The sequence below is a fragment of the Lycium barbarum genome, chromosome 6 (genome assembly GCF_019175385.1).
Source record: "Lycium barbarum isolate Lr01 chromosome 6, ASM1917538v2, whole genome shotgun sequence".
NCBI classification, from domain to species: Eukaryota; Viridiplantae; Streptophyta; class Magnoliopsida; order Solanales; family Solanaceae; genus Lycium; species Lycium barbarum.
In genome coordinates this window covers 108,112,907-108,126,420 of record NC_083342.1, presented here as the reverse complement: position 1 = coordinate 108,126,420, position 13,514 = coordinate 108,112,907, and the positions used below count along the sequence as shown (strand labels likewise).

Sequence of the window (13,514 nt, the reverse complement as noted above, 5' to 3'; positions counted from 1 at the left end):
CATTTCTATTCTCCTAGTGGCTTACTCTCTATTAGACATTGGGTCACTTGTGCAAATGATCAGTGTGATTATATTTTGCTAGCTGGGATATCTTGTTTGGTCAGAATTTCTAAGATACTTATGTAGCATGTTGGATAGCTTATCAGATCTCTTTGGGACTTTATAAGTGGTTGTTTAGTTTTTTTTGGTAGTATAAACTCACCTCTAAGCATGTATATGTCAATATTTTTACAGTATTTCAAGGAGATATTTGGCCTTAGGAAGTTTAAAATTTGTTGTATGTTAAACCTTTATGATAAGCTGCATACCAGTTTTGTATAAGTTTGCTTGGATCTAAATTATGTTCATAAAGATAAAAGGATAACTGATTTGGTTTGTCAAACCGATCAAGACATTGTATGCTCTTTAATGACTCTGTCTAAAATGGTTAATTTGCTATTGGCTTTAATATCTAAGGATTTCAGAATGTGTTTCCTTAAATGAACAAAAATCCAGTTCTGTGCCTTAGTTTGTTGTGGCTTGTTTGCTGTTGGGTTTGATTTTCAGTTTTTAGTGGTTTAATAGCACTTATGCGTTCATATATGTCTTCTGTGTTAACTGTTAGTTTCAGTTTGGGTAGCTTAGCAGCATTTATATGTGTTTATGATTAATTAGTTCAGTTTCAGTTTAGTGGTCAATAGTACTTATATGTTCATTTATTTTAGTTTCAGTTTTAATAGCATTCGTATATTCATACAAGCTCATGCGTGGATGATCATGTTAATAACGTTTCAGTTTCTGACTTGTTGGCATGCTCATAATTAAGGTCTGTTTCATTCAGTTATATGATGTCTTTGGTTTAGAAAACATGTTAAGTTGGTTCTCTGTGTATCTTAAGTACGAATGATAGCCTAAATGTTATGCGTTAGGGTAAATAACATCATGCTAATTACTGCTGTTTGTTTAAAGCCCGAGAAAGTTTATTATCATGAATGTATGTTGTTTGTTTAAACCTAAGTTTGATCTGTGTTAGAGTGTGTACCTGTGAACATATGATATGATGTCACTTTTCCTTCAATGTTGGTGATATTAGTTTGGGATTATTCCCTTGCGTTCGAGAATGAAAGCATAGATCAGTCTTTGAACCCGATAATTCCTTTTTTTTTTTTTTGTTGAATGATATGTTTGCAATGTTGAGCTTTAAATGTATGCCAATGTGTTTATATGGCTCATGAGAACCTCTGTATTCTTTCCATGTTGTCTGAAGTTGAATGAGGAATTTGAGTTGCTTTTGTATGCTTGGCCCCTTTATTTCATGAATATCATAGCAGTTTTTTAAGGAGTAAATATGCTGAGTGTATTTATATATATCTTCTGTAAATGTATGTATACATGTACGTTTAAGGCTACTTAAAAATGAGTGATGTGTTCTGCTGCCTACACTGCCTCTCCCCCTCCCTTCTTCTTCTTGTTTGGCACTGTCACGATTAAGTAAACATCAGATATGCACGATATATATACTTTATATGTACTCTAGTGTATATGAGGTTGTATATTGTGTATACCCATAGTGTATGGTACTATTCTTGATAAGATGGAATTGATATGTGTCGAACCGGGCTGGTCCTTTAATGCTACATTCTTAATCACTGTTTTGGGCTTTTCTCTACCATCATTTGCATTCTACTTGTCTTTAAGTGTATTTGGACTTTTCTTTTCCTATCTGCTTGTTCTTTCTTGATTTTCTTTATGCAATACAGCAGATACCACTATGTTATACTTGATATATACGCTAATATGTGTGATCATGTCCAAGTGCTCTCCCTTTAAATTCATGACGAATTAGTTATTAAATGAAGATACCCTCTAACCTCCATTTTCCTTTTCCTTCTCATTTTTTGCATGACCATCGCATACGAGTTCGAGGGACTTGTCTCCTTTTCCGCACTCGGTGTTGGGTCAAGGCCCAACATTATCTCCTCTCGGGTCAATCTACACTTACAGCGGATAAAATATTCTGGGCTAAGCCCAACAGCAGCCACGGATCCGCAGCAGCACATAAAAGAAATCTGCTGGGCCGAAGCCCAACAGTAAACAGTTTCCAGCAATGGCCCAAATAGGCCGGACCCATTTAACAGCAGCCCTTCTTAAAATATGGGCTGAGCCCATTTTAAATTATCTCTCCTTTATTTATTTTGTGCATTTAATTTGTATACTAACCGTTTGTTTGTTTTTATTTAGTTTATATAAACCTTAATGAGTTAATAGATTTAGTTTAGTAATGGGTAGTTAGTTTAAAGAAGACTAATAATTAATCCCATAAGTTTCATTTTCTTCTTTTCACATTAAAGTTATTTATAGAATCTATAATATTTACTTCTAGAATAATTGATAGTATAAATTAATATTTTTTTTTAAAGGAATCATATTTTATTTCTTGTTATCTTAATTTCAAAACACCACTAATACGCAAAATATAAATTCAAGCATATTTCATAAATAACCCTTTTAAGTTTGAATCAATCACGCATATTTTCAGCTAAGCGTAGTTATCATCGTTAATAAGAAATGGTAAAGAAAACTCACTTTCTTTTAATCCTATTTATAAGCTTAGATTTTTCTACATCGCTATAATCAAATAATACGATTTATTCAAAGTTTCAAGCTGTCAAATCTCTTCTCAACAGCTATTATTTATGGGCAAATTATCATATTTTATACAAATCTTATATTAAACAGCATTTTATTTTAAAGTTTAGCCACATTTATAAGTCTTCTTTAAATGACATTTTTTATCTTAACAATGCTTATAAGTTTTATTTCATGCAAATTATCACATTTCCTATAAATCTTATTAAAATATTATCTTTTATTTAAGGCTTCATCAATATTTTCAAGTCCCATTTAAATTTTTAGCATCTTCACTTACACACGTTATTATGTTTTTCTACGAGTATTATTTTAAACAACACTATTATACTTTCGTCTAAAACCTTAACCACATTCATAAATCCTATTTTCAAAAAAATGGCATTCAAAGTCTCTGTTATACAAATTATTATATATTCTATAAATCTTATTTTAACTAACATTATTTTCTTTCAAAACTTTAGCAATATCTAAAAATCATTTTCTAAATTTTAAGCATTTTATTTACTCTCAATTAATTAACCTAAGTTTGGTCGGATAACCGTAAGTTAACGGATTCTAAAGGATGCCTAACCCCTTCCCTTTAGGATAATATAGAGCCCTTACCTAGAATCACACTGGTTAAGCAGACTATTAATTGAGGTTTAGTTTTAACTTTCCCTTAGTTAATATTTAGGTGTCCTAATTCACCGTTAAATTAATTAGGTGGCGACTCCTTAAAACAAATAAATAGGAATCACCAATACGTCATACTCCTAATTTTGACTCCGGGTTAAAATGGGGTGTGACAATGGAGACATTCTCATTGTGTGTTTATACGTGGATGACTTAATATTTACTGGCAATAATTCCAAACTAATTTATGAATTTAGGGAGGCCATGATTAGACAGTTTGAGATGACTGATTTGGGACTAATGTCTTATTTCCTCGGCATTGAAGTTTCTCAATTGGAAGGTGGAATTTTTATCTCTTAGAAAAAATATGCTGGTGATATTTTGAAAAGATTTAATATGGACAAAGCCAAGCCAATTCTGGCCCCTGTTGAAGAAAAATTGAAGTTGACTAAAAATGGAACTGGTGATTTTGTTGATGCTACATATTTTAGAAAATTGGTAGGGAGTCTAAGGTACTTGACTTCTACAAGACCTGACATTACTTATGGAGTTGGATTAATTAGCAGATTTATGGAGTCGCCTCGTCAATCACACTTGCAAGCAGCTAAGAGAATTTTGAGATATATTCAAGGTACGCAATCTGATGGCATATTTTATTCAAAGACTAATGATAGTAGTCTCGTTGGATTTACAGACAGTGATTGGGCTGGTGATATGATGCAAAGAAAAAGTACTTCTGGATATGCATTTTATTTGGGGTCTGGTGTATCTTCTTGGTCTTCAAAAAAGCAACAAGTTGTTGCTTTGTCAACAGCTGAAGCAGAGTACATGGCTGCAACAAGTAGTGCTACACAAGCATTATGGTTGAGAAGGATGCTTGGATTTCTTCAACACAAGCAAGATAGTCCTACAAAAATATTTTGTGATAGCAAGTCTGCGATTGAGTTAACAAAGAATCCAGTTTTTCATGACTGAAGCAAACACATTGACATTAAATATCACTTCATTCATGATTTGGTTCAAGATAAGGAGATAGTTGTTGATTATTGCAAGACTGAAGAACAAGTTGATGATGTTTTCACAAAGCCACTAAAATTGGAGTTGTTCATAAAGTTGAAGATGATGCTAGGCATGGTCAAGTTTGAAGATCCTGGTTTAAGGGAGGCTATGTAGGAAATAAACCAAGAGTGGGAAACCTAAGCTGTTTAGGATTTAGTTTATTTAATCCATGTCTAGTTAGGATTTATTTATCAAATCCATATTGGAATAAGTTTTTCTTGTCCTAGTCTATTTTGGTTTCTAGTATTATAATAGGGATGTTATGTCACATATTTTAATTGTAGTGAGATTCAAGAGTTTTGAGTTATTAAGTAAAGCTTCCTACCTTCTCTCTTTAGTTTGATAAAATTCTTCTATATAGCCATTGTTGAGTCTTTCACGTGTGCTTATATTATTCCTTTGGGTATTTTTTTCTCCTTCATATAGTGTACTACATATTCGTCTATTTAAAATTGACATTCTTTTGCTAGGATTTTATTTATTTATAATATATATCGACTTAGTGATTTACTAAAATTTATACAAGAAGAGTGCGAAAGGAAGGAGATGAGTGCATTTCATCTATTAGTGTACAAATTGAAGCTAGATAAACCAACTAAAGAGAGACCAAAATAAAGGTAAATTAAATTATGCGTAATTAAAAAACAAGAAAATTTGTACAAGCCTATCTATATGACTCAGGAATAAATAACAGTGTGATCGAAAAAAATTGTACAAGCCTATCTATATGACTCAGGAATAAATAACAGTGTGATCGAATGGTCAGTAACCTTTCATTTTTAATTATAACAGGTTTTATATTTGAGCACCGAATATAGTTGCTTTTGTTAGGAAACACTTTACCCCAAGACAATACAAATTTGAATTTAGTCGAGCTCCAAGAAAAAAAGGAACAAAGGGAATCAATGAACCTAATCTGAAAGAATTAGCAGTATTAGTTTTGACTAAGTCAATTGTCTCATCTTGTTAGCCTCTCCCCTTTGTTGCCATTTGCTTATAACATTTCATTCATGACCCACCCGCCCGGCCAACAAAAAATAATACAAACAACTCTATTAATTAAGAATAATATTAATAATATCTAAGCCCTTAATTATAAAACTCATCATTAATCTGTTTCATAATCAAACTCAACTAAATTTCTCTCTTTCTTGTTAAACCCAACTAAGACTTTTTTCATGGGACAAAAGGAAGATAGAAGAATAACTCTAAGTGATGAATATGAAGTGACAGACATACTTGGAAGAGGAGGGTTCTCAGTAGTGAGGAGAGGAACAAGTAGAACAACACATGAAGTTGTTGCCATCAAGACTCTCAGGCGATTCGGGCCGCCATCACCACTGGAGAAGAAAGAAAATAGGACTCTTAATAATAACTCGAGAGTACCACAGGAAAGAGCTTTGATATCAGAAACTTTGTTGACAAATGAGCTGTTAGTCATGAGGAAGATCGTGGAAGATGTTTCTCCTCATCCAAATGTCATCCATTTGTACGATGTTTGTGAGGATTCTTTTGGGGTTCATCTCATCTTGGAGCTTTGCTCTGGTGGGGAGCTCTTTGATCGGATTGTTGGGCAAGCAAGGTATTCCTAAATTCTTACCATCTTTTTTTATTCTAGTGTTTGACTGAACATAAAGTTTATGATATTTTTTTTTTTTGAAATTTGTGATTTTATACCTGACATAGAAGTTCTGTGACTATAAATAAGAATATAATAATGCCATCAAAATAGGAAATCTAAAGTTGAATTGATTCTACTTATATAAAATTATATCATTTTCAAGCAAGGCGTTAAAATTGCTCTTGAACTACATAAAAATGGTACACTATTACCCCTGTTAGTAAGAAAGGCAGTATTATGATATTTTAGTAACAACAGAGGTACGAATGACCCCAACTGTTAACGGAGAGCAGAAATATCTCATTCGTATAATTCATGTTAATTTTGACCTTTATATATGTCACATAAAAATAAAAATGAAACATATGGAGTAATATAGACATGTTTGTTTCATAGAAAGGCCCAATGTTATTGTACGTATTACCTATTTATAATTGACGAAGAAAATAGATATTGAGTCTAGCTCAACATCAAAATCAAGTTCAAGAGGTGAAGATTGTCTAAACTCACATAAAGAGACCTTCTAGTCTCTTAATAGTCCATGTGGGTAACTCAACACTCCCTCGCAAGCCCAGACCTGTCAATTGAAAAGTGGACAACATAATATGGTGCATAACATCAATAAACAAGAATTTGGGTGAGCATAACTATTATGCCATAATTAAAAAAATTGACCTTGGCCCAATTCAACCTCACTCCCCTTTGATAATGTGCTATTTCTATAAATAAGATTGAGTAGGAAAATATTGAATTGGCATCAAACGAGATTGCCTTGGCTTTTTAGGCACATGAGGAACCGACCTAACATCTTTTCAAGCGAAATCTCAATCAAAGACAAATTCTACCTGAAATTATATAAAGATAGCTTCCCATCCCTTAATAGCTGATGTTGAAAACTCAACACTAAGATCAAACCATCAAATTTTTGAGAAAATGTTTTAAATGCCACAAGCATTGATTCTGTTTTTAATATCATGTCTTTTATCCTTCTTTCTCTAACAATTTTAATTTTTCTAACAGGTATAACGAGGCCGGGGCTGCTGCCGTGGTGAGACAAATAGCTAAAGGACTTGAGGCACTACATGGGGCAAGTATAGTTCATAGGGACTTGAAACCAGAGAACTGTCTGTTCTTGAACAAGAATGAAAATTCACCATTGAAGATAATGGACTTTGGGCTCAGCTCATTCGAGGATTTTGCAAATCCAGTGGTTGGTTTGTTTGGTTCAATAGATTATGTTTCACCAGAAGCACTTTCAAGGGGAAAAATCACCACCAAGACTGATATTTGGGCACTTGGTGTGATCCTTTACATTCTTCTCTCCGGGTTAGTGTGCTTAATTTTCTGTAACCTAACTTATTTTCAAAATTATAAATTACACTTTTATGAAAGTTACCCGTGAATATCTTTAGGGTGACCTAACAGAGTAAAAAGATCGTTAAGCTTTTGGATATCTTTGGTAGCCAAAATAAAAGTTCCTCCAAATAAACTAGACTTCATGTGACATCTACGACTATCAAGAGTCAACTGTGGGAATGAATATCTTTATCGAGTTTAGAGGTACTTATAAATTAGTTAGTTGATACGATATCAAATTAAGTTTGACTTTATAGACAGAACTATTAGGTCAGGCTAGAGTTTCATCATTGGATCGATGCACAAAAGTTTTTATTTAATTTATAAGTGATTTTAGTTTTTTAGCCCTTAATTTTTCTTCCAGGCACACATACATAGGGATTTAATAGCTCAGTTGGTTAGCTAACTGAACTCTCACCTTGTCCCCACATTGTAACGCCCTTCCCCATTTTCCCTTCCCCTACCCCCATGTAATAAAAACATTTTAAAAAAAAATTGATATAGCTACATGAAAAGAAATTAACCAAAAACTAGATAAAAAGTAAATTACAAGATCAGTAATCACAAATAAGGGAAGCACTCTTCCTACATCTTAATTCTTATATTGTCTCTCACTTTGTACTTTAGTAGAGTCAGACTGAATAGTGATGGTAAAATTAGGCGCACATGAACATCTTGTTTGGACAATAATATTTAGAAACTTATGAACTACTCAAAAGGAAGTTGAGAATAATTTATTTGCTGTTCCAAGATATGTCAAAAACATATTAAGAAAATTGGTATAAAAACTTAGTATAGTTTACTTTCAAAAGGGTGTTACGTTTTAACAAAATTAATGTCCAGTGACAAATATGAAGAGCTTTCACGAAGTGAAATTCTTGAAGTAGGAAGTGATGTCAAGGTTCTTAGTTTGAAGATTAGTTTGGATAGACCTCATTGGTACTAAGTAACCACCTCAATTATTGGAAGGTACATAATATTATTATATTGCTTGAGATATATACATTACATAATTTTATATATTGCTTAACGTATATACATTATAGAATTATGACGGAACCCAGCTCATACCTTCCCAGTAAGGACTATATTAGGAGCTGCCAGCTTATATATTTATTTAATAAAACTTTTTATGGTTCTATGTTATGTCGAAGTCGAACCCAACTGATTTGTTGACTTTGAACAATTTCGACCTAGAATAAATGTTTTTATTACGATTTTCGCTGAAGGAATTAATGAATTAAGCACTTGAGGGCTTTAAGTAAAAAAAGAAAAAAACTAATTTCTTCTACTCATCTTTTAAAACTTTTAAGGGGAAATTATGGACATATGATATAAATATTAATGCGCATATGCTGATGCTTTATTATAACGTCCCATAAAACTTCAGGTACCCACCTTTCTTCGCGCCGTCCAATCGGCAAAAGCAACAAATGATATTAAATGTAAGTCACCCTCCCTACTATTTTTCACATAATCTTTCTCTGATTAATCAATTCATAATAAAATTATCTCTTTTTTCTTTCTAATTAAAAGCAAATCAATTTCATGTAGGGCCAGTTCAGCTTTGACGAGAAAACATGGAAGAACATATCTTCATCAGCGAAACAACTAATTTCCAGTCTTTTGAAAGTTGATCCTAACATGAGACCTACTGCTCAAGAGGTTTTGCTCCTTTTTCTTACTTAATAAATTAAATATTTTTTGTCCTATTTTCTAGTGAAACGATCACAATGCTCTACTAATAAGGGTATTTAATAATCGCAACTTGAAAATGTATTTCTTAGAATAATCGGTGAAAATCGTAACAACAACAACGATAGTCTCTGCAAACAATTTCTGAGGGCCATCGGACTGGGGCAACCCTGAATTACCCGTGGTGCACTTGCGGGAAACTCCTTGTCGAGGGCCTGTGCACCCCTGGGATTAGTCGGGGCTCAAAGAGACTCGGACACCCGGCGCTAATCAAAAAAAAAAAAAAAACAACAACGATAGTCTAGGTGTGCCAATTTAACTGTCCTATTTTTCTTATTTTTGATTGTCACAATATTGGGTCCAACTTTTTAGGAAAATTTCTAGTGAATTTTTTTAATGAATTCAGAAATTTCATACGAACATTATGTACCTTTTTGAACTCATGACCTTTCATTCATATGAATATAACATTTTAACTCTTCCTTCATTAACCTCCCTAAAATAAATATTGCGCCCATAAATTGGTATATATGGAAGAAATACCTACATATATGATTCCAACTTTCACTAGCACCAAAAAAAAGCTCCACATGTTGGACCCATAAAAAAAAATCAAATCTAGAAAAGCGTGTTGAATATATAATTAATTAAAGAAACATGCATTCTTTTTAAAGCTCAGACCTTTAGATTGACAGGTCATACAATCCAACATCATATCATATATAGCAACAAAAATCATAACTTCAAGTTTCACAGTCACCAATTATAAAAAAGAACTTCCGCGTGCTTGATCGACTTAAAAGAAAAATCAGGTTCGCATGTAACGTGACAATATTGAAAATTATAATTAAGTACGCCCAACAATTCAACCATGAGAAGCTAAAAATCATGTGTTGGACTCATATAAACTTTAATTTTCCATCATGTATATATTGTATATTTGTTGTAGATAGTAGAACATCCATGGGTGAGGGGAGAATTAGCAAAGGAAGAAGAGATGGATGCCGAGATTGTTTCCCGTCTCCAAAGCTTCAATGCTCGCCGCAAGTTCCGAGCAGCAGCCATGGCCAGTGTGTTGAGCAGCAGCTTTTCTTTGAGAACTAAAAAATTGAAAAATATTGTTGGTTCCTATGACCTCAAGCCTGACGAACTCGAAAACCTCAGCCACATTTTCAAGAAAATGTAAGCTCCTCATGGTACATTAATTAATGAAATGAAAATGTGGAGTATTATTACTTATATTTTGTGATTTGGGCAGATGCAAAAATGGAGAAAATGCAACATTGGTGGAATTCGAGGAGGTCCTCAAAGCTATGGAAATGACATCTTTAGTGCCTTTAGCAGGGAGGATATTTGATCTATTTGACAACAACCGTGATGGAACGGTGGATATGAGAGAGATAATAGGTGGTTTTTCAAGCCTCAAGTATTCCCAAGGGGATGATGCACTTCGTCTTTGTTTTCAGGTGCCTACATTTCGTCTTTGAAACAAAAAGTGAAATATGAATATGAGTAACTTAAATTCCCTGCATTAAAATTTCCGCAAGACTTCACTTGCAAAAATTGGTTTGAGGAGTAGTATTCCAAATAAAATAAGCAATAGTTTATTTACAAAACTACGTATTGCCATTTCACAACCACCACCATATGATGGACTATGTACATGAGGCTGAAGTTCCAGAAAAGTACTATGAGGTAGCTAAGAATCAATGATACAAAAAAAAAAAAAAAAAAATGTTGGCTTGAAATCTTCTTTAGGTACTCAAAATGGTGAATCTAGGACATCGAAATATATCATCCGAGTAGCCTTTGGAGGTTTAAACCCCACTAAAAAGTGAGTCATGCAATAAAAAATTGGAAGTAAACATCCCACATTGGAGAATGAAGAGAGTTATGGGGTTAGTGGGTAGAATAAATAATGAAGGCAGTGGGCTTTCAAAAAACATGATCCTTCAGTCAAGTTTTAATGGGATATGATGAGTGGTCATTGCTGGCTATTAGATCTGCCAGAAGTGCGTCCAGGCCCAGCCTGGTTACGACAATTTGGGCGCTCTCATTAGTACCAATCTGATCCCTATTGTTTGAATGAACTTATACACCAAATCAACACCCCCACCCCCACCCCCCTCCCCCAACCCCCCAGTTTTAAGTCTAGTTTAAAGTTTTCTGACTTATGACGTTTTGTTCACTATGCTTGTTTTAACTTTCTGTTTTTGTTCTGTTATGATTTCTCTTTTTCTTCTTCTTCCAATTTTACTTTCTCTTATTTTGACTTTTTTAGTTCTTAATTTTAACTTTTTTAACAAAACAAGGGAAGCTAAATGGTAGAATTGGAGAAGTGTATATGGTTTTTAACGAAAACAAGGGAAACCATAACTTTTTTACTTTTTTTGTTTGCTTGAATAGTTAATAGCCCAACATGGCCTTTTTAACTTGTCAATATGTATTTCATTTACTTAGAGATTTGCAATATAGCCTAAAGATTACTAGTATAGTTAATCTTAAACTTTTTGTTTGTTTTATTTTTTCGTTTTATACAATTTAGATGTTAACGTTGATACTTTTTGGTAATCAGATGTATGATACTGATCGGTCAGGCTGTATTAGCAAGGAAGAAGTTGCATCCATGTTGAGAGTAATGATTTTATTTCCTTCTTATTTGTGGAAATAGATAATGATAATGGCAACTACTGATCTGTCTATGTTATTAATAACTATAAAAAGAATCCAGTAATTCATTAATTTGCTAAATTTCAAATCAATATTAATTTTAAGGTATATTATCAATACATATGGCATAGTATCGCCAAAAAGTATATCTTGCTCTGACATTGTGAAAATTGTTACGACAACATCTCTAGTCACCATTTATAGTACCAACCTCATTTTATGTGACCCTATTACTAAATAGGACTCAAAACAATATTTTTGTTATGATTTTCTCTTTTTTTTTTTCTTTTTTTTTTTGGAATTTATTAACTGTGATAAATTATAGTACTGCTTTTCACGTAATATTCAAGTATGCATATTTATTTCAAAAAAAAAATAAAAAAAAATTGATGAATATACCAGAATTTACATTGAAAAATTAGAACATTGAATGTTTTGAGCTTTTGATCCGTGTACTCTAAACCCTTTCTATAGAGAAGAGGACATAGCGAGTAATCTTTTTTTTGTTTTGTTCATATCTCCAGAAATAGAATTAATTATTTATTTGATGAAAAATTGTAGGCACTTCCTGAAGATTGCCTTCCAATGGATATAGCAGAACCTGGAAAACTTGATGAGATATTTGATTTAATGGATGCTAATAGTGATGGCAAAGTCACTTTTGATGAGTTCAAAGCTGCTATGCAAAGAGATAGTTCCCTTCAAGATGTTGTACTCTCCTCACTTCGTCCCAATTAATTCCTTTATTAAAATTATTCCTCTTTTAATTTGTAGTACACTAATTATATTAATAAATCTCTTAACTATCTATGACAGTGATTTATTATTCTTGAGATAGTTTGTAGTACACTAATGATATTAATAAATCTCTATCTATGACTGTGATTTATTATTCTTGAGAACATGGAATTAATTGCGGAAGAAATTGCGACAAACAAATAATTTAAAACCTCGAAAAGAAATACTTGAGGCTTTTGTTCTTTAGAGATCTCTCGGGCTTCTTACCATTCCTAATGTTCTTTTGGCTTTATAAGGAGTCATTATTTTGAATTGTAAAAAGGAAGCAGTTGTGTTGTATACAAACTCTTTCGCTTGATATGATTGGTTCCCTCGAATCATCAAACCAATCAAGTTGAATATATAGTACTCCCTCCGTTCAAATTATGTAGCATTATTTGACTTTGCATAAAGTTTAATTAAAAAAAAAACTTTTGAAATTTGTGGTGTAAAACAAACCTAGATATTTATGTGGCTATAAATCATTTCATTAAGAGTAAAAGGGAAATTTGAAAGTTGAGTTATTCCTAATTATGGAAAGATAACATTCTTTTTAGGACATACCAAAAAAAAATGAGTACCACATAAATTGGGACGGATAGAGTAGGAATTTTTGATTGGTTTGAAATATGTCTTTAAATATTTGAAAAGATTTAAGGACTCAAAATGTCATGCCATTTGACACATGAGATAAGTTTATAATTGATGTTGAATTTATTTTGGCATGCAGCCTCACTTGACATATGACATTGTCCTTTTGGTATTTGTCCAAATAGACCTTGTGCTTATGAAATGAGCTCATCTCGCGAAGCCTAATTAGAAGGCTTGACCAAACAAAATTAGACTGTTAATTAAAACCTGGTTTGAACTTTTAAATGATTAATTTCATATTGCTCAACATTTCTTCAATGATTAAGGTCTAATTTAATATAAATTTTACCCAATTTTTTTAAATTTTTATAATATATAAATTGGTAAAAAAAAAAATACGTGCTATATCAAATTTAATGAACATAAGACATTCGTCTTTCATACACACATTTATCACTTAATCCAGTAATTGATATACATTCTTACTTTAACTTTTAAGTGA

At 32.5% G+C, this 13,514-nt stretch overlaps 2 protein-coding genes and 1 non-coding gene across 3 annotated transcripts; all 3 read left to right on the top strand.

Annotated features, from left to right (window-relative positions):
- Positions 1-3,639: 3,639 nt before the first annotated feature.
- On the top strand, positions 3,640-4,218 carry LOC132644353 (secreted RxLR effector protein 161-like). Its single transcript, XM_060360947.1, has one exon. It carries the CDS (start codon positions 3,640-3,642, stop codon positions 4,216-4,218), a length of 579 nt encoding a protein of 192 aa, XP_060216930.1.
- A 1,138-nt stretch (positions 4,219-5,356) lies between these two features.
- LOC132645338 (calcium and calcium/calmodulin-dependent serine/threonine-protein kinase-like) lies at positions 5,357-12,477 on the top strand. Its single transcript, XM_060362272.1, has 8 exons — positions 5,357-5,884; positions 6,944-7,249; positions 8,670-8,724; positions 8,834-8,944; positions 9,924-10,156; positions 10,233-10,440; positions 11,550-11,609; positions 12,206-12,477. The coding sequence occupies exons 1-8, from the start codon at positions 5,481-5,483 to the stop codon at positions 12,380-12,382; spliced, it is 1,554 nt and encodes a 517-aa protein (XP_060218255.1). The 5' UTR covers positions 5,357-5,480; the 3' UTR covers positions 12,383-12,477.
- On the top strand, positions 10,943-11,049 carry LOC132601016 (small nucleolar RNA Z279/snoR105/snoR108). The gene has a single exon (XR_009567468.1). It is a non-coding gene; the product is annotated as a small nucleolar RNA Z279/snoR105/snoR108 (small nucleolar RNA).
- Positions 12,478-13,514: the final 1,037 nt, after the last annotated feature.

Bases quoted from the DNA above. Each gene is read 5' to 3' on its own strand.
- LOC132644353 (XM_060360947.1), top strand. From the start codon at position 3,640: ATGGACAAAGCCAAGCCAATTCTGGCCCCTGTTGAAGAAAAATTGAAG.
- LOC132645338 (XM_060362272.1), top strand. From the start codon at position 5,481: ATGGGACAAAAGGAAGATAGAAGAATAACTCTAAGTGATGAATATGAA. The intron at 8,725-8,833 runs GTAAGTCACCCT...AATTTCATGTAG, and splicing joins AGCAACAAATGATATTAAAT to GGCCAGTTCAGCTTTGACGA. The intron at 10,441-11,549 runs GTGCCTACATTT...TTTGGTAATCAG, and splicing joins CACTTCGTCTTTGTTTTCAG to ATGTATGATACTGATCGGTC.